The sequence below is a fragment of the Perca fluviatilis genome, chromosome 3 (genome assembly GCF_010015445.1).
Source record: "Perca fluviatilis chromosome 3, GENO_Pfluv_1.0, whole genome shotgun sequence".
NCBI classification, from domain to species: domain Eukaryota; kingdom Metazoa; phylum Chordata; class Actinopteri; order Perciformes; family Percidae; genus Perca; species Perca fluviatilis.
The window spans coordinates 901,240-922,486 of record NC_053114.1 but is presented as its reverse complement, the minus strand read 5'-3'; the positions used below and the strand labels follow the sequence as shown (position 1 = coordinate 922,486).

Genomic DNA, 21,247 nt, shown 5'->3' with positions numbered 1-21,247 from the left:
CCGTCGTCCGTCTGAGGGGCCGTCGGCCTTCATTTTGGCCGATTTGACATGTTGAATCGGAAGGCGGGCCCTGCCGGCAGTCAGACTCAAATGACCCATCTGATTGGTGGAGTGCTAACCAGGAAATGGGGAGCGGGATGAGCGTGACTAGAGTCTCTCAAAATCTGATGAAAATCTTTTAAACTGACCTTTGTTGATCTGAAATGAAGACAGATTCAGGAACTGCATGGCCTATTTCTCTCTACAAATGTTTTCAGAAACATGTTTCAGTGAACTATTTTAGTACAATATGATATCGGATTCTGAACGGCCATGAAGTCTGGCTTTGAATTTCGCCCCATTCTTCTTTACATAACTGCTGGAGCTCTGTCAGGTTTCATTGGAAGCATGTATGCCTTTTTCAGTTCTTAATTGGATTGAGAGTCGGACTCTGACTCGGCCGTCCTGGCACATTAACGCTGTTGTTTTTACAACAACAATGACAGATGCCTTACATGCCTATTCACATCAATTAAAACTACAATCTCCATTTAAAGATTATTTTTCTGTTGATTGGTTTAAAAAAAAAAGAATAATTTTACAATATGAACTTCATTTATCCTATGTATATTTGTTCTGTAGGGTGGGGATTAAGTGATGTTTTATTGAGATGTATCTATAAAGATATTATTCATTAATAATATTATTATAGGCCTATATTATTCTGGCTTTGATTTAATCATGATCAAATGAATTAGCCTATTCTTTATCTATATGTTTATTTGTGTCTTTGATCTTATAATACACTCTGTTGCTTTGTGGCACAGCAATCCTCATATGAAAAGTCTAGTTGTGATCACTGTTGATTGCATGCAGTTTCTGCAGGTGTCAGTATGACTGTGTAGCCGGTAGGAGGGACTTGATGCTCCAACTTCTCATTTTGTGTCTCTGTGCTCTCCAGCCAGTCGTCCTGGTCCTGCTTGGAGAGAGACGACGGCATCAGCAGCAACAGCACGGCATTCCGGGGAAACACCATGCATCTTAGGCTGAAAAGACGACTGGAGCCAAACATCATTTCGCTTTCTTATATTTGATTTCCGTATATTTTTTCTTTCGTTTCGTCCTTTTTGTTTCTCCTTTTTTAGCCAATTTCTGACGCGCAAGGACACTACAGCATCCATCCACGGCAGACACGCTCACATAGAGCCTCCTCTGTGCAGACGCACCACCATCCTCCTCTTTCCTTCCTTCCTTCCTTCCTTCCTCCCACTCTCCTCCTCTCCTCTCTCCTGTTCTGTTCTAACCCAGAGGACATCGGGACCTCTTCTCCCCCCGTTTGCCCGGAGACATGGATCTATGGTTTCATTCGATCCGGATTTGCTGGTGGAGGGTTTTGTTTCTGATGAGTGTTTTCCAGGACTATCTGAGCTCCATGCTGGACTGCCCGCCGACCTGCAGCTGCTCTCAAACAGAGATCTATTGCAATAAGTCCGATAACGGCAGGTTTTTCCCTTTACTCGCCCTGCAAGATACTGGGAGCAATGGGACCAGTGTTGACATAGCAGAGTTATTCAAAAACATCACCTCTATGTAAGTAGATGCGGATTATGTCGTGCAGTTATTTTTTATTTTTTGAATCATTAATTGATCATGTCCTCAGTGAGGCGTCTGTGCTTTCAGGGTGTCTGTTGCTTTCCTTGCACTGATCTGACTTGTTGGCTGATTATCCCTTATTTTGAGACTTTTTTGCACTTCAATCAGTCTTTTAAGTGACCTTTTAGGATAATACCATCTATGATTCTACGGTAATCGGTCTTGGAGGATATAGGTAAATGCGCTTATTATGTATACCCAGCACAAATAAGACCAGTCCATTGCAACCTTTTCAGACGTGACGACAGATTCCTTCATCTTGAACCTTGTTGTAGTGATATCGGATTAGTTTGTGTGCGTGTGTGTGTGTGTGTGTGTGCGCGCGCGCGTGTGCGTGCGTGCGTGCGTGTGTGTATGTCCTCATAAAGTTGCTCCTCCGCAGCGGCTCCGCAGGCCCATACACGGCCAAATGACAGTTGGGATGTTGCGGCTTGCCCATCACTTGACTCCCCGTCCTCTGGTAGACAGATTGGGCTAAATGAAACAGAAAGAAATGGTGCAGTAAGGTCAACCAGTTACATTTCAGCTCGCTTCCTCTGAGACCAAACTTTATTATGTTCCGATGATGCGGCCGGGGTCTAGAGGAAGTGGGGTGTTAAAAACTTCCCCCCCACCCCCAAAGAGATGGACATGAAGCAGGATGCTTGGGTTTCAGAGGATTCATAAAGGGTTTGCTTAAAACAGAGGAGCTATGACAGCAGGCTCTAGACCCCCCCCCCCCTTTACCCACACACCCACATAAGTAGGCTACATTTTCATTCTGCATTCCCCCCTCCTCCTTCCTTCCCCCCTCTCTCTCTCTCTTTCTGTCTCTCTCTCACTCTCTCTCTCTTTCTGTCTCTCTCTCCACACACACACACACACACACACACACACACACACACACACACACACACACACACACACACACACACACACACACACACACACACTCTCTCTCTCTCTCACACACACACACACACACTCTCTCTCTCTCTCTCACACACACACACACACACACACACTCTCTCTCTCTCTCACACACACACACACACACACACACACACACACACACACACACACACACACACACACACACACACACACACACACACACTCTCTCTCTGGCATCGACCCTTCCTGCCAACATCAAAGCTTTCTTTCTTGAAAAGTCAGAAAAAAAGCGGAGCTCGGGCCTTAAAATAAGACCTCTGGTGTCGATGAGGTTGATTTGCATATAAAGTAAACATCTCCCGTGCATGCACTGGAATTCCCCGCACGGCTTCCTCTTCCTGGCATCTCACGCCACACAGGACTCCACACACACACACACATAAGTTTTAGTATCCCTGTTACCCTTTATCCATTTGAGGCAGACAACTACTTATTTTGTGACATGGTTCAACGCTTTCCTGGGCCACTAGAGGGTAGCCTGGTACCCTACACTGGGAACCAAGTGCTCCTTAACACTGGAGTCATTTACGTGACTGTTTTATCAGAGAGTGTTTAGTCACATCAGGCGCCAGTTTACAGCTAAGCAGCATTAAAAGCAAAGGATGGTGAAGAGATGAAGGGCCAGAGATCACAGCACAGTCACACTACCAGTGATTAGTGTGACCCTAGAGTGAACCTCGGATATAGATTTCCTCTTTGTAAAACCTCCTGTCATTTATCTCTTCTCTCTATTGGGATCAACAGTAGAATACATTACTTGCTGGATTTTCATTGTGAAATGCCCAAATTCACTTTATAATAAGCACAAAGCCACACACTGATTGCTCTTTTGCCTTTGAGAAACCCTAATGCAATTGACCCAGGACTAATTGTGCATTTCATGGCCCCTCTACCAAGCAGGCCACTCGTATTCTTGTTGCTCAGCATGGACAGCAACCTCCACCCAGCACCACCAGCCGCTCAATGACAGCTTATCAGACTCAATAGCTCCCAATGACACGTCGGTTTACACATATCCGATAGGAATTGATACATTCAAATCCCACAGAGATTTGTATATGTTGTGTATAATCTCATAATCAACTATACATGTGCAGTTATGTGTGTGGTAATTATAGTTAAAAGCATACATATTATACACAGTTAATTATGTGGCTTAAAAGAATAGTACACTATCATTTACAACATATTTCTAAACATATATTGTGCTAATGAAAACATATAAATTAAGTGTGATTAATAATAGTAGTTAATGGCTTGTGTGGCAAAAAAAACATGCTCTTAAAAATAATAGCCTGTAACCATAGTAATACAGAGCGGTCAGTTATCGAGGACACATGCAGCACAAATTGTCCTCGGCCCTCTCTCTTTGTAAGGTGTTAGATGCATGGGTTTTGCTAACGAGAGGTCTATTTCACTCATCACAAGGGAAACAAGAAGAGATGGGGACAATTTATGGAGATGGAAAACTAGAGCGAGGGCTCTGAGCAGCAAGTGTGGGATGATTGGCCAGCCAAAGAAAACTGCCAAGTCCAGATAATAGTTTTCCAGTTCTCTCACATTAGAGATTCATCACAAGAGGCATCACTGTTTGGAGTGGATAAGATAAGGCCTTGCTGTGATACTTCATAGAAAAAAAACGGTTTTCTGAGAGCAGCTGAAGCGTTAGACAGGTTTGTGTAAGTGCAGCTCTGACTGCAGGTGCTCCCTTCTTTGCAGAAACCAATCAGCGTTTCCACCTCTGGTGATGATGTTTGGCCTCATTTTGTTTTCCCTTTCTTTTTGTAACCTTTGAGAGCATATTTGTAAGGACAGGCTAAAACATCAGACCAATCTGTACAAGTCATGACTGTAGCGTCTCCTTCTAAATGTCTCCAACATAGATTAAATAAAATCATCCCTCTGTCCTCCTCATCTCCTCTGCTCTTAAGTACATTCCATTCAACTCCTACAATAGTAATAATCAATCTTAAACTGTGCTTTTAGATGGTAATATAACAATGAAACGGCTATATAATGTAATATCGCCATAATGATTTTACACTTGTCTGTACTTAAACTATGGGAACTAATGGAAAGATGGCATTTTTTTAATCTTTCAGGATATCAAGCCACCATCTTTAACCATCACTTAAGTACAATCTAAATTTTACAAATAATTATAAGGTTCCACGTGTTGTCCTTAAAATATGCAGATTTTAGTTAGAAGTAGTTAGAAGTTAGCAGTTTACAATTCTGTGTTCCACTTATCCACATCTGGCAAAAAAAATGAGGGAAAGCACAAGTAAATGTTTTATGTCCCACAATTTCCCAGTAAACCTGCACTACTTTTAGTGAAATTATAGCACTTGTTCCAAAATGACTGTAGTATAATGCCCCCGCCCCACCACCACCACCACCACCAAACATATAAAACACTACTTTGAATAATAATTTATGTCTGCTATAATTCCACAGGACAGGTTATGTTGTGAAAAAGAGCAAAAGAAAAAAATCAAAGCTGTCACATTCATCCACACCTTTTACAGGCTGCATGCCAGTTACAGCTGTTGCTTTCTTAAAAAGTTGTTTGGGAATTTTTTTCTCTCTTTTTTCTTTTTCACATTTTAAAACAGCTCAGCTCCACTTGAAACTATCGATCTGTGAACACCTTCAAATACACATTTTATATGAAACCTGCCAACTAGCTGATGCTGCCAAAGAAACCTGTTTAAAACAGGAATGTTTCCAAGGTCCGCTTATAGGTGACTTGTGTGGGCTGCAAGTGTCCCCCGGTTCAGACGCTGAGCATAACTGCTTTACATAAATTCAGCGTTTTCTCTACCTCTCAAAACTCCTGTGCAGCCCACATAAGTGTGTGACTGTGGCCAATAGCAACTTCAAATATCCAAATATCTGCTCTATAATTCTTGCGTAAGTATTCTGAATGGGAATTGACAAGTTAACTTTTATAGAATTTAACTGAAATTGATGTCAGAAGTGTGGTATTCCCTGTTAAACTGAGAGTATTTGCTAAAGTGCTAGAGTATTAGTTCACCACACAATGAAGATCTTTTGTACATATGGATCATGTATTTATAGGGATGCTCCAACAATGTGGTATTTCATTTCCATAAAGGTGGGGACAAAAAAAAGAATGGTTGAACTTGAAGCAGTGCAGGCAGAGTCCCTAGTAATTGGTTAAGCTACAAAAAGGCTGGAACCTATTTTCCCTATAATGCAGCTCCATATTGGGAGGCCTCCTCCTGCTATGTATTTACAGCGTCACTCATCTCCATGTCAGCCCAAATGACATTACCTCGCGAGGCAACCAGATTTGCGAGATCATGCAAGAATCATGAGAGAATCAAAAGATAATTACAAGATCATGTGAGATTCATGAGTCACATGAGAATAGCTCTCACGAAGGAAACGGTATGCCACTGTTTTTGAACCAGGATGGTGAAGACATGACTCGCTCTACTCTACCTCTGATTGGCTAGAAGCTACTCGGGCCTTCCTTGGTTGGGTTGGTTAGGTTTAGGCAAGTTGAGTGGGATTGGTTATGGTTAGGGTAAGAATGTCAGTGTAAACCAATCAGAGGCAGAGAAGGACAGGACATGCCTTTGTCATCCTGGAATTTTACCTTGGCATGGTATATAGCCTATATAGCCCAACCCTAGTGAGCTCCTTCTGGAGCTTCAGAATACATTATACAACTGTCTCAACTTTTCCTCAACTTTCACAAGCTAATTAAGACACTAACCAACGTGTAAAATCAGTGGCGGGCCCCTTTAACACTTTAGAAATAATAATATTAACGATTTAGAAATACATGCTCAAATAATGACAAAGGATTGGACTAAATAATGGGAAATGCATTGATTAATCCAATTGTGCAAATATGTGCTGTAAAATATATTTATTTCTCAGCCTTGGGACCTTAGAGGAGTGTTGAAGGAGCATTCATCACATCAAAGACTGGTCAGTGGAATAAAGGTGCTGTATTTTGGTAGCTTTAATGGCGACTTTAAGGGTAAGAGAGATACCCGTGACTGTAAAGAAATGTTGTATATCTCCTCAATATGAAACATAACAGAATATCTAAAACATTTTATATTTATTTTGGACATTTTATGATGTTATCTAGTTTAATTGGTAAAAGCATACTTGCAGACTTGACTGTATGAATTTCTTACTTGTGGGAAAATAACTGTCGATGTCCATGGTTTCCCCGGCCCAGTCAGCCGGAACCCTGTCACAGGGTTTTGTTCTGCCCCCTAATTTGGGATGTTAGATGGATGAACAGAATGGTGCTCCCTCCATCCACAATAACTCTGACACTTTGATTCTGCCTGAAACACTTCTACATTCACAGTCTCACTGCTAGCATATATACAGTATTTATCTCCCCACCTCCTCCCTCCTGCTCTTTATCCATATCTTTCTCGTTGTTCTCTGCTCAGCTGTGTGGAGTTTTGATGTCTGGGTTTCTGATGCCCACCTGACCTATATGTGTTTGTCGTCTTGATTTATTTTCTTTGTCACCTTGATATCTCTCTCTGTCGTTTCCATTTTATTGAGTTGAGTTATTATTTTTTTTGCTCTTTATGGGTGAGGTGTCTTCACAAGCCTGCTGGGGTTTCTTTGTGTGATCGGCAGTTTTGGCTGTGTTATTTTCATTTGAAGGCATAAATACATTATACCTAAACCTCACTTACCCTCTGTTAGCTTCTCACAAGGAACGTACATAGCTCAAAGCTTTATACCTGTCTGACATCAGCCTTTAATATCTGCTTCATATCTAAGCACATATCAAACAAAAATCACACTCTGTAATGTTCTAATGCAACACTGCTGCACCGTTACTCTATATTAGAGAGGAATTCTTTGGAAACTGGTTAATGCGTTGCTGTTTGAACAGGGCTGGGTAAGATAAGATAAGATAATCCTTGTTTAGTGCCACAGCAGGGAAATTTGCAGTGTTACAACAGCAAAGGGGATAGTGCATTAACAATAGTACCCGTAAAAAAAAAAAGTAAGTAAAAAAGCAGTAAAAAGAAAAATAATTAGACAGACTGAACGTCAAATTCACAGTATTGCACATAGAAAACATGTTTTCCATCATGGGGCATACCAGGACAGAGCTGACCTTCTCAACCAGTCTGTTAAGTCTCTTCCTGTCAGCAGCCGAGCTGCTGCCCCAGCTGACCACTCCATAGAAGATGGCTGATGCCACCACAGAGTCAAAAGAGCTCCTCCTTAGCAGATAGAGTCTGCTTTGTCCTTTCTCATACAGTGCGTTTGTGTTATCCATCAAGTCCAGTTTATTATTTAGGTGAACACCCAGGTACTAGTTGTGCGTGAAGTTTGCAGTGTACGTAGAGGGTGTAAAGGTAGGGTGACAGAACTGTTCCCTGTGGGGCCCCCGTGCTGCAGACAACCATGTTGGACTCACAGTTCTGTGTCCTTCCATACTGAGATTGGTTGGTGAGGTAGTCCAGGATCAATCCTGTGAGGTGTTGGTCCACCTCTGTGCATTCCAACCTGTACTTCAGAAGCATGGGCTGTGAAGGCACTGGAGAAATTAGAAACCATGATTCTCACAGTGCTCCCAGCCTTTTCCAGATGAGAGAGAGATCTATATAGGAGGGAGATGACAGCATCATCCACACCAATGGCAGGTTGATAGATGAACTCTAGAGGGTCCATTGATGGACCAGCCTCTCCAGGGTCAACACTTTCTCAATTATAACTTGTTTATACTGACCCTTGCTGATGCAAAAATCACACTTTAGCCTCCTGTATGGGACTCACTAAGCATAGCAGCAGCTCGACCGCGGCACTATAAGATGACATAGTATTAAGAGCAACAACGGTAGCGAGTAGTATGAAAGACCGAAAATCCACGTAAGGAGGTTGGTTGGAGTGGTGGATGGATCAAACAACACAGCTTGTGCTTGTCCTGCGTGTCACTGAAACGTACCACCCACGATCTTTTCCTAAACCTTACTGTCCCGTTCTTGCAAGTTGAAAAATGATGCCTAATTGGTCCCGACCCAGAGCATCAAAAAGTGACGGCAAGAGTCCAAAAAGGAAGCCCCACTGCGTCTGACTGAGACGCTAAAGGAGACTTGTTGTGAGAATGTGTTGCCAGGGTCTTCATCAGGCGGTCTAAGTGCCACCGGCCTCTAGCTGCGGAGGTCCTGGCATACAGAATCCTTGGCACTGGTACTACGCAGCAGGAAGTTTTTCATAGCTGTGATTTGTCGTGAGTGACAGATTGAGGCAGGGGAGCTGCGTGCTGGAGGTTGTGGGTAAGGTGATAGGGCATTGGACAGGAAATGCAGTGGATGTGCAGGGTAGTGTTCCATTTTTTTTAGGTGACCACTGAAACGATACCTGAGGTCTGGTACTGATACCAAAACAATACTTTTTTTAAACCTCAGTTTAAATCAATACAGTCAATACAAATGTTTTTCTCCAACCTTGTTTACATTTTTTATCATTTAACAAAAAAGTGAAACTTCTTAAATGGCTAGTGTCAAACACAAGCAGTCGTACAAAGAGTTTACTGTGAAGAGGAAGCTAGGAATGTGGACCCAAACGCAGAGAGAGGCAGGCAGGCAGGAGATGGTTGGACTCAGGGATTTATTGTAACAAAAAGCAGTTCAAAGACTGGGAAACACTCAGAGTCACGCAGGGAAAAAACCAAAAGCAACAGACGACCAATCCACAACAGACTGACGGCTACACACGGGCAGGAACGAACAGGAACAAGCTCAAAACGATCTGACAAGAGACAAAGGGAACACAGAGGCTTAAAGCGCCCATATTATGCTCATTTTCAGGTTCATAACTGCATTTTAAGGTTGTACCAGAATAGGTTTACATGGTTTAATTTTCAAAAAACACCATATTTTTGTTGTACTGCACAGCTCTCTCTCACTGCTGCAGATCCTCTTTTCACCTGGTTTCTGTTGTAGCTACAGAGTGAGACCTCTTTTCATCTTCTTCTTCTGTACTATCTTTGATTGCACTCGCACATGCTCAGTAGCTCAGATGTAGATCATGTCAGCTAGCTAACTCTAGAGACAGTAAAAGAAAGGCTGTTTCTCCAACTTTGGTCAATTACAAGGCAGGATTAGCTGGGAGACTTCTAAATGAGGGCGCACATGGAAGTAGTTCTTTTGTAGATTATGGTGACCTTGTGTGTGTTGTAGCAGATTTTTCTATTGAGAACGACGTAGCATGCTAGCGTTAGCGTTAGCATGCTAATGCTAACGGTTAGCATGCTAATGAGCTAACGGTTGTGGTTAGCCAGCTCATTTCGGACTGTGACGTCACAGTCCGAGCCGATTTTGAACAGCTCACCAGGAGACTGAAGACAGGACACATTCAGAAACCGTATCTCACTCAAAACAGCATGGATGGATTTTTTTCAAAGTTTGTATGTGTGTGGAAGCACCAGAGACACAAAAGAACACCCCAAATCCCAGAAAAAGTGATTTTTTCATAATATGGGCACTTTAATACATGAGGTGATGGGTAAATCAGAAACAGGTGAGACAACAGGTGAAGCACATCAGGGCGTGGCAGGACAATCACAAAGGAGGGAAAACACAGGAAGTAAAGTGGACGAGACAAGACAGAAAACCGGACTATCAAAATAAAACAGGAACCAGAAATAATCACCAACGAACAAGAATGCACAATACAAATGCACAGTTAAAACAGGATAAACAGAAACACACAATGAACAGGGGAATAAGGAACAGAAGTATACACAACAGGGAACAGAAATACAGAATAAAAATACAAAACAGCAACAGAAATGTCCACAACCACAACATTTACTTGAATAAAATAGTCTCAAACTGGAAAAATTTAGACTTAAATCAGAAAATATCTGAACAAAGAATAAATAAATGAGATTTGAATTCTGACCAGACATAACTTTTGGTATCATTATGACGGATTTCTATACTCACAAGATTTTAATTGACACACTTTGTCTATACCAAAGACCTATAGAGGTTTGACAACCAGCCTTACATTTTAGTCTTTAGAAGTTGCAAAGAATGGTTTTGTAAGAAGCAGGTGGATGCTAGATTTAATGGCATCATAATTTGCTACCTCAATTTACAAAAAAATAATTGGGCTGTACTCGAAATACTGAAAACAAACACGTCTCTCATAGACCTTTTCCACAATACATGAAATACCAACGTTTTTTCTATGGTTACATGCACGCTTGGCCTTACTGGCTATCAAAACAAAGAACAAAAAAGCTTGGTATACAACACACACAGAGGGAGAGTGACTTCATTTTCAGCTCAGGATGCCATTATATCTTTACATAGCAAATATTTGTGTGCTGCTATATTAATATTCTGAATGTCAAGTACATCCCCTTTAATTAATTAAAATGAGTAATACCTTGGAAACGCAATAGGCCTTTTTTATGGCTAACGACCAATCAAACAACTTCTGAGTAGGGCTTGGTAACTGAAGTTCTCAAATGTTAAAGGGCATCTAAACACTGGCAGACACACAAGAACTCTGGCTCAATAAAATTGTCATAAACTAGAATGAATAAAGAACATTATTTCTGGCCAGGCATTTGATGGCAACTTTTGGTACTTACAATACCAGTTTTCGATTCTCTGTACTAAACATGTTTCGTCTGAAAAAAACAAACAAAAAAACATTGAGGTTGGATATGCGGCCCCAATTTTATGCCTTAAGAAGTTTCAAAGATTTTGGTAAGACATAGCAGAATACATGATTAGATAGTGTGTTTGTGGCAGTCTGCTTACTTAGCCACTAATGTAACTACAGTATTTCAAAAATGTCTTCAGTAGCTGCAGTATTTGCTAATGCGAAGAGATGCAACAAGGAGGACATTTTTGATGTCTGCTATTGTAGTTTCATTAGAGAGCTATTTAGATTCATTCATTGATTATTGGCTTGTCTCAGGCTATTAAACTACTTTGAAATGAAACGCTTTTCTTATGGGGTTCAGGTGATCTTGACAACCTTTAAAGCCCTTATTGCGTCTCCTGTCCCATGCTGTGTCAGTGGCATCACCACGAATGTCGTTTAACCACCCAGGACGGAGTAGCTAACACACGTCCTGTGTTGGTCCTCACCGTACAGACCCCCAGCTGCCTCCGCAGTGCGAAGCTCACCCCAGGCAGTGCAAGTCGGGCTCCTCTGTTATAAGCATATCATCAAGTTTTCATGAGCCTGTCTTTGTGGAAAGTAGGTCACGGCTGCCATCTGAGAATTAGGAAGAGAGAGCGGTGGTTTCGTTCAGATCTTCTACATGCGGGGGTGCAGTGAGATGTCCCGGCCATGTGACTGACCCAGCTTCTCCCACGCCCCCACCACCTCAACTCCTGCATCTGCAGGCAGTCTTCCCTTAAAAGATGCATACTAATGAAGCACCCCTTTAACAATCAAACGATGCATTGAGGATCGAGGGGTGAGAAATACTGAAGGCTCTGCTGTTTCACCCAGGATTAGAAAAACCCTTTAAAGCCTTGCAGCGGCACTCCAGGGGCTTTCTGTTGACATTTAGTTGAGCTTCTGCTTTTATACAGAAGATTATGAGTCAGTGCCGCTACCGTGGGCAACAGTTTCTCATGTCAAATTTGGGAGATTGAAGGCAGCTGAAAAAATCATGTATCCACCTATTTAAACTGCAATTTGTTCCATGGTGGCATGGAAAAACCAACTGAAAAATTTCCCTTGTGCATAATCCATCAATTTACATCTATTTACATGCATTGCCTTTTGCTGGATTTTTGTATTTCTTATTATGTGCTATGTGATTGCTCACTAGTAAGGAACAATTATCAAGTACCTGCTGCTGTAAGATATCTACTGATGAACACAAGGCAGACAGTTGTATGTCTAATTAGGTAGCATGAGCTTTACTGAAGGTTTATTACAGTTAATCATGTTTAAACATGATATCTGTAGGCTCAGCGAAGCCACGCTGAAAGCAGCATTGCAGCTTATTCCTTCTTCTGCATCCTTCTTCATAATGTGTGATGGTGGTGGCTTAGAAACTCTTTTTTTCTCTCTCTCTTGATCTCTTTCTCTCTCCTCTGTGTCGGTCCATCACTCTCACACACACCATTAATTTCCTCCGAGATAACTTCTTCCCAGGTGAGGATGTGTGTCTGACCTCCATGGTGTCCATCACCGTGTGCCGTATCCCACCAGACATCACAGACACGAGACCCCACCTTCCTTGTTTCTCTCCCGGGACCCTAATAAAGCTCCTGCTGCCTATTATTCATGTGGGATGTTTTGTGTTCCAAAAAACATCAATCATCATGTATTATCAAGTAGGAGGAGCCACCCCACTGTCCTCCATGTCAGCGATGACTGGCAGAGCTGTGTGAATAATGCAGCTCTCTCAGTTGTCACTGAGCTTCAGCCATGCTCTCCTACACAGTGTGCATGTTGATGGATGCTATTCAACGGCAATCTCTCTTCTTTTTTGTGAAAAAGGAAATGCCTATTTTGAAACAAAAATGAATTGTTCATCTTTGTGCGCCTGCACTCCTGTATCGTGTGTGATTGTCTGCATCAAAATCTCGCTTCAACATGTCTCAGCGTGACCTCAGATAGCTTCTGTTCAAGATCACTTGGGAGATGAATCTTAACCTAGCTTTGCACTAGACTATTATTATTTTTGTTATTCATGTTTCATCAATTTTCAAGGCCATGGCATTTTGGTAAGCTCTGAACTAGAAAAACGCACTTTCTTTCAAAAACCTGAAAAGTAGTTGCTTTGTGGTGTTTGGCCTTTCTTTGATTGAACAAAGCAATACATTAGCCCCAGTGAGCCGCTGTCCCTCATCCGTCCTTCAGCTTTCCATCTGTACAAATGAGAGAGATCTGTTTGAGGCAATATGTGTGCTGATGTTTAAGCGGTAAACACTCAGTATTAATTAATAGCTCTACAATCATGGCTGTTTAGCTTCGACCCAAGCATTATTAGTGGTTAGGGCATAAAGCGGTGAGGACATAAAGCATCGCAGCACAAACGCATTTTCATATTTTCCAGAAAGCAGAAAGATATACTGTACAAAAAAAAAAAAAAAAAAATATATATATATATATATATATATATATATATATATATATATATATAGGCTCTGAGCAGCCTCTATTTATTGATTACCTCAGATGCTCTGATATCTGTATTTGCTTGGTTCTGTGTACTATTGGTGCGTATTGCACTACATCGAAACATTATGGACCTGGCTGGCAGACCATTCAGCCATACTCACTGATCATTCTCAGTGAGCCGAGGACTCTCGGTGGCGGTAGTCAAGAGCACCAGGAGGGTTTTTTAGGACCCCGATAGAGCTTTGTGTGGAGGCAGATGAGAACACATTAAAAGTAAATGGTCCACTGGGACTCACCTCTCCTTCCTACTGGCTCCCTGTTGGTGCAATGACCTTGCTACTCCAGTCAGAATATTACATTCACTATACATCTTCCTTCATAGGCTAAAAAACTCATCTTTATAAGAAGTACCTGACATCACCCTCTCTTCCTGCTGATCTCCCTCCTGTAATATGCTCTCTCCTTGAAGTAAAAAACAAACAAACCATAGACTTTATTTCTCATATTCCATTCCTAAAATTAAGACTCTACGAAGTCCAGTTGTTCACAAACTTTTTTAAATCCTGGCCCCCCTCCATGCACATACACCCCAATGCACCCACATATACATGCATCATAAATGTCACATACATATATGAACTAATATCTATAATAAATAAAATATGAGCCTATACAAGGCTACAGCCTACAGCTCTGGATAAATAAAAAATCTGCTCTCTTATGTTGCTGTGTTGCAGTCCATCTGTGCAGATACATTTTGAACTTACAGTAAGTATTATTATTTGCTTTCTTGGTGAGAGTTACATGAGAATATTTAATCTTATCACGGTACTCTTGCCAAGAAAGTGAATACTCACATTTCACACACACTTTTTCTGATTCTGTTTTTCCAGCTGCTTGAAGTATTTAGTATCTTTGCTGTGTCTTGATGTCTCCTGAGCTTCATCGGTATCATTGCTGCACTTGACATTTGTTCCCTGCAGATGGCGCACTATGGTGTGCTACAGCTAGCTTCCCTCCTCCACGAAAAGCTGTAAGCAACGTAACTTTAAGTCTGATTGGAGTTCTTTTGGTCAACTCAGGTTCTCATTCAAATGCAAAAATAATTGAAGGGGTGTTGTGGCTCTAAAGTGTGCACTTTACGTGATTAATTTAATGTTTCAGTTAGTCATCTGGGAATTAGTTATTCAGTTGCACATCAAAAATAAAAAGTGGATTGGGAGAGTGAGTATTGCATTGTTGATGAAGCGGAATGGAGACATTTTTGTGGCTGCTTCTATGACTCTTTAGGGACAAATGAGTCTGTGACAGCAGAAGCTTCAACTGTACGGATGTTTGTCCGAATTGTTTGACCAAATTAGCTATAGCCTTTCGCAAAATTAACATTAGGGAGCATATGGCGTTTGCATTGACTGCTGAGATTGTTGTAAAGTAAAACAAATCCCAGCAAAAGGTGTTAAGGTATTATTAATTATTAATATTGATGATATTACAACACAATTACTTTGAAATACCTTTATATGCACAATTTGCCAATGCTAAATCACTAACAGACAAACTTTGTTGACCTCATACAGCTAAAACCAGGACACAGGAAATTTCAGCAAATTTCATCATCCCATATTTCATGCACTTCATGAAACACAGGTTGGTTTATCATTTATTAATCATGTGAGGTCACCACATTATGGGAGTCAATGTCAACAGAGTCAACAGAGCTAAACAACAACCAGGAGTGTATATACTGTATTACGAGTAGGAGTGGCACTTTTGGTAGTTAAGCTAATTTGGTGCTTTAGCTTAATTAGCCTCCATGTGGAAAACTGGTATGTGCTCTTTGACAGGACTTTGATGGAGAAACGGATGACACGTCAGTCAGGGGAAATGACTTGCGGTGGCAGCTGTCTACATTTGACACTGTGAACTATGAAGGCTTCTTGTTTACAGAGGAAACCATCACCTGTCAAGCATCACTAATGTGTTTATTGTTACTGGAAAGATCATCTTGTTCCCCTCTGGTTATTTTAGGGAGGAGACAGTAGGAGTGTCAGTGATTGAATGTTCAGTGGTGTGCAGTTTTCCATGCTGGTGACGTGCATTCTTTTAGAGCCTTAAAGTTTTTTTTCCTAAATAACCACTTTTAACATAGTCTGATGTGATGGGCCCCTGGGCCCCCTCCCCTAGATAAGAGCAAGACACCACGATTGATAGACAAAACGACTACCCTGTTGTTACTCCTTTTGTGTTAATTCACGGTGGTTTTGGGTCTCATTGAAGTTGTTTTATTTCTTTGTAGTTGTTTTGCATCCCTTTGTAATCACTGTTGTCTCTTTGTAGTTTTTTTGAATCTCTTTGTAGTTGTTTTGTGTCTCTTTGTAGTCCTTTTGTGTCTCTTTGTAGTTGTTTTGCATCCCTTTGTAGTCCTTATGTGTCTCTTTGTAGTTGTTTTGCGTCCCTCTGTAGTCATTGTGTGTCTCTTTGTAGTTGTTTTACATCTCTTTGTAGTCATTTTGCATCTCTTCCTAGTTGTTTTGTGTCTCTAAATCACTTTCCAACAAGAAATGTTAATAGTCACTCATGACAAAGGTTCTGGACCGGGGCCCCCTGACCCCTTGGGCCCCGGGGCCTATGCCCGGTAGGCCCGTTGAATAATCCATACATGTGTATGTGTAAGCTTATCACCCATGAAATGTTCAGTAGCACTTCAGTAGTAGTAAAACATGCACAGAGATGTGATGGCCAACTGCCAAGGCTTTATGTCGTGAGGTAGACTGACGAGATGTGTCCTTTGGTTGCCCTGTCTGGCTGGACGGATTCATGGACCGCCATTTTGATAAATTACTGAGTGTGTATGTGTGTAAGACAGAGTGTGTGTTTGTCTGAGAGAAGCAGTTACTTAAATGGAAGCAAGGAGAAAAATAGCAAACAATCAAATATTCAACAACCTTGAGATATCTCTCTCTCCAGTTCCATCTTTCATTCTGGAGGTAATTGCTTGACACTGTAGACTTATGTGAGAACTGTAGTATGTGAGGACTAGATGTTAATATATTTCACATCTCAGTCAGAAAACAAGAAGACAAATTTGGGAGGAATTTAACAAGAACCTTCTAAGACTTCCCTTTCTGCTCATGTTTCACTAAATCAAAGAAAGTTGATGTTTATTGATTTGCCCAGAAAGATAGAATCGCAGAAGTGCAGCTTTTTAGTTCTTGTGTATTGTGTTGTAATGAAATGATTATTCTGCCAAACACTGACAGTGTCAACTGCATCTATTCTGTCCACCTTTTTGAAATATTATTAGGCCTGCACTAGCACATGTACCAGCCTAAAATGTAACTGCTCAGGATTGTTAAGACAGTTCCAAGTGATCTGGTACCATTGTTGCACACATAAACTAAATGCTTTCTGGTCTGTGAGTTTCCTATGTTTCAAAATGTGAAAGCATTTTGGTGTGAATTTAGATGGAACATTTAGAATTATTGTTCTACGGTTCTGGCATAGATATGATTTAATTTAGAGAAAAAAACAAACTCCAAATGTTTTAACCCTTGGTCAACCTAAATTAAAGGAGTAGCTCAAACTTTTGGGAAATTTACTTCTTTGCTGTCTTACCAAGAGTTTGATGAGAAGATTGATACAGTACCAGTCTTGATTTTTTAAGTAATATAGCTACCATCAGCAGCCGGTCTGCTTAAAGATAAAGATTGAAAATAAGGGGAAACAGCTAGCGTGGCTAGGCTCAAAAGTCCACCTACCAGCCTCTCTATAGTATCTATCTCATCAGTTGATTTAATCCACAAGTTAAAATGTAAAAACAAATTTTTTCCACTGATTGACTTAATATAATTTTGTTAAAGAACATGCATGCTTGTATAAATTGTTAATTGCCCATTTGCAGTCAACACCAAAATTCTCTGATCCTTTGTTTTAAGACATGATAATGCTGTTTGTTTTTTTCACCCTCCTTCTACACCTCGGTGTGTTTTACTCCCCGAAACGGGACACCTTCACTCACTGTCAACCCTGTTAACCAGTGTCTGTGTTCTTGCAAAAATAGCATTCTGTTATTTTGACACCTGGCTAAATATCACCGCAGCTGAATCAAATTCCTGCTGCGAGCCTCGTTCCTTTGCTGCATGTGTAAATTCCTCCTGTCAGAGTCCTTCGTCTACATGGAAATGCTAATTTATCGTGAGCTCTAATTAGCGCAAGGACTGAGGTGGAAAAGTATCACACACGTGACACAGCTTAACCTTTTGCTTTGATTTCCCTAAAGCCTTATTTCCAATATTCACAGGAAAACAATTCTGTTTGCCCCTGTGGTTCTGAAGCTATGTCATATCACTGTGTATCATTTTGGAACAGTGTTCTCCATTTTTGTTATAGTTAATAACCACATATTTATACACATATATCAAATAATGATGTGGTTGACGCATCCCTATACTCTGTCCTTCTGCGCCATGACTCATTTAACTGATGTACATATCTTCTTTAAAGAAGGCGAACACTCACATGAAATAACTCTTCAGACTTCTTTTTTCTACCTGAACTACATCCTCTTCCACTTTGCCCTTTTTACTCACCTTAATTTAGTCAGTTTAAATACAGTTTTAACAAAAAGAAGCAGAGCACAGGGTTCTAAGTACAATGCTCCAGGATCCTTGTGAGAGTTGACATAATACAAAATGCAGACCATATGTTGGGAAGATTGTCTCACTTCAAGGAGAAAAGAATGTGTCAAAAGCAAGAGCTGACAGACTTGTTTCACCATCTGAACAATAGTGGACTGAAATAAAATATACGGACAGATATGTTTTAATATCATACCAGCCCTGAATCCCTAGGAATCATGTTCATATTGGATGATTGAGTGCCATTTCAGGAAGGTGTGTGCTCTACAGTATACAGTGTAGGTGGAAAGTAAGGGTGTGGAAGTCTGGGTGGCTTGGGCTGGGGTCTGGTGGATGGGCACCAGTTTGCCTCTTGTCACAGACCTGCAATTAACGCTTGATTTGTAATGTACAGATACTTTAGAAAGAATTTTTAAAAGGTCACAGAATTAAATCTTTTGCAGAATCATCCAATATCCACATTTTTGTCTACCGATATGGTTGGATCATACAATTTGGCAATTTGGAGATCATCATTTATATCGCTCATATTATTGTAGCCACTGCAGCTGGCGCCGGGTGATCTTGGGCTCAATACTTCTGCTGTAAGAATGTACCAATGTAGAGCAAACCGGTAGACCTGTTGGCTCATTAGATGAGTACAGAATGTACAACTCCTCAACACACACATACCTTTCTGGAGTAGACTAGCCACAGTAATACAGAATCCCATTTCTTTGATTCTTTCCCATATTTCCTGTATCTGTTCATACTGTATCACTGTGTTAGGACTCGGTGCTGCCCTGTTACGCCAGATGTCCTGTCTGCACCTGCAGTAGTGGGTGTAAAGTGTGTCATTGGTGCTCCTGAAAACATGAAATGCATATGAATATTCACATTCTAACCACTTTTTAGCATTTTAGCCAATTATTGCAATGCCTTGCAGTCAATGAGTACTATAACCATCAGTGTGTAATCATTGAATATCGGGGTGTGCTCCTGCACCAAGTTTAAAATTGCTGAGGAGGTATGTATAAACTGGCAGTAACAATATTGTGTTCTAGGATATAAACCACTTTTCTTCTGTGAACCTTGTAAATCTCAGGCTAAGAGTGTCATCAAAATGTTGAAATTTACATGTAATGATAGCGTTGAGTTTACAGCTAGATTCCATCTCCGTGTTGTTGTTATATGTGCTAATGTTGTCAGACTTAGTCTTGCCCCTGTAGGGCACACACAAGGTGGTCCAATTAATTTGCTCACTTTTCTCTTACAAAGCGAAGGGGAAAATAATTATGATATTTTAATGAATCACTTATACTCCTCAGGGATACATGGATAACTTTGGGCTGCAAAAGTAGGCTCTAAACATAAACGTCGGATGGAAAAATAAGACATTCATTCATCATTAATTCACTGGGATGTCTCATTCTAGTACTGAGCAATAAAGTTGTTAGATCAGAGTCCCGATTATGTTTTAGGCATGCAGCTTGTGCTTTATGCTGAGTGAGTTTTTAAAAAAGCAACAATGAAACAAGCATCATTTTCCAGATCATAACAAACAGCCAGTTATAAAGAGGTCAGAGGTCAGAGCATCTAGACAGCAAATGGTGATAAAACAAAATGGACGATAAAGAACAGCCAGATAAAGAAATGAAAAATGAACAGAGAAGTGAAAAGATCTTTAAATGTCAGTTTTTACTGTAAACTGGAAGATAGAGACATACCTTATTCAGACCAAAATGCTGCAATGGAGTGCAGTGGAGTGTATCCCAACCTAAACCCAGTAATTACTTTTTTCTTCTTCAGCTGATGGGACTGCCTGGATAAGAAGGTGGCAGGCTGCTCATAGCTTTTAAGTCCCCAAGTGTCCAGAACCTATATCAAAATGGGACTTCGTCAACAGAAGATTACTTTGTTTTAATTGTGCAGTAAAAAGCAATATTATGGCAACTCTGAATATAATTTATTGTCGAAATGGCTGAAATGCTATGTGGTGCACACCGATCAAAGTCCAGAATCAAATGAACCGAGATAAGAAGTAGACACACATTTAACCCCGGTAATTCCTCTGTTTCATTATTGTGATAATTGGCACACCTTTGTCACATAATCTCATAATAGAGATTCTTATCAGATGCTATTAAGGCTTATTATACTATTGTAAATGTACTCTAGGCCATTCAGAGTACATTTAACTGATAATCGAGATGTGAAGTGATAACGGAGCAGAATTATCGATCAGTCCAAAGGATCTGTCACGTCTTGCCAAGTTTGAAAAGATCACAAAGTTCCATAAAGGTTATTTTGACATGTTGGCAGGTGTCTGGGGCGTACAGGCACTTCACTCCCAGGCCCTCAATCCAAACCGTCACTCATATTTCAATCCAATTCTAAATTCAAACTTCTTCTCTCCACAATGACACCCAGCCTTTTAAAGAGTGACTTTAAAAAGAGGATGAACTCTGAGCCTGGCTAGTCAAATCAATCTCGTCACGGTGGAGGAACGGAGCGGTTCATTACTGGGAGGGCTGAGGAGCTCTCCGATCAGCTCTCTAATATCACTGTGATCCTCTTCTCTTTTCTTACCTAATTGAATTCTCCAGGAAAGATGCCCCTCAGCTGCAGATTTATCATATCCTGAAATTGGAGGAGACTAGCTCCATGAAGGACGTGCGCAGAACATTTAATCCACTCCTCATGCTGTAAGCTGAGCTCCGTGGTCTCTGCCAGGACTTGACTTTGTCACACTGTGGACCACTGGCCTTCAGAGACTTCAACTTCAACTTCAACTTTATTTGTGTCCCTGAAGGCCGATTAGGTGTGCAGCAAGTATAAACACATACAAGACACATAAATACATACAAGTTCTACAAACAGTCCAACTGGGACACAACCGTAACAGTACATGGACAAATAAATACCAGTACAAGGTGCAT

At 40.9% G+C, this 21,247-nt stretch overlaps 1 protein-coding gene across 1 annotated transcript in view; it reads left to right on the top strand.

Annotated features, from left to right (window-relative positions):
* The first annotated feature begins 937 nt into the window (after window positions 1-937).
* Window positions 938-21,247, top strand: part of ntrk3b (neurotrophic tyrosine kinase, receptor, type 3b) — a 215,393-nt gene continuing 195,083 nt past the window's right edge. The window contains exon 1 of the mRNA XM_039795075.1: window positions 938-1,569. Within this exon, the coding sequence (XP_039651009.1) occupies window positions 1,328-1,569 (242 nt within the window). The 5' untranslated portion in view covers window positions 938-1,327. The remainder of the gene's footprint in view (window positions 1,570-21,247) is intronic.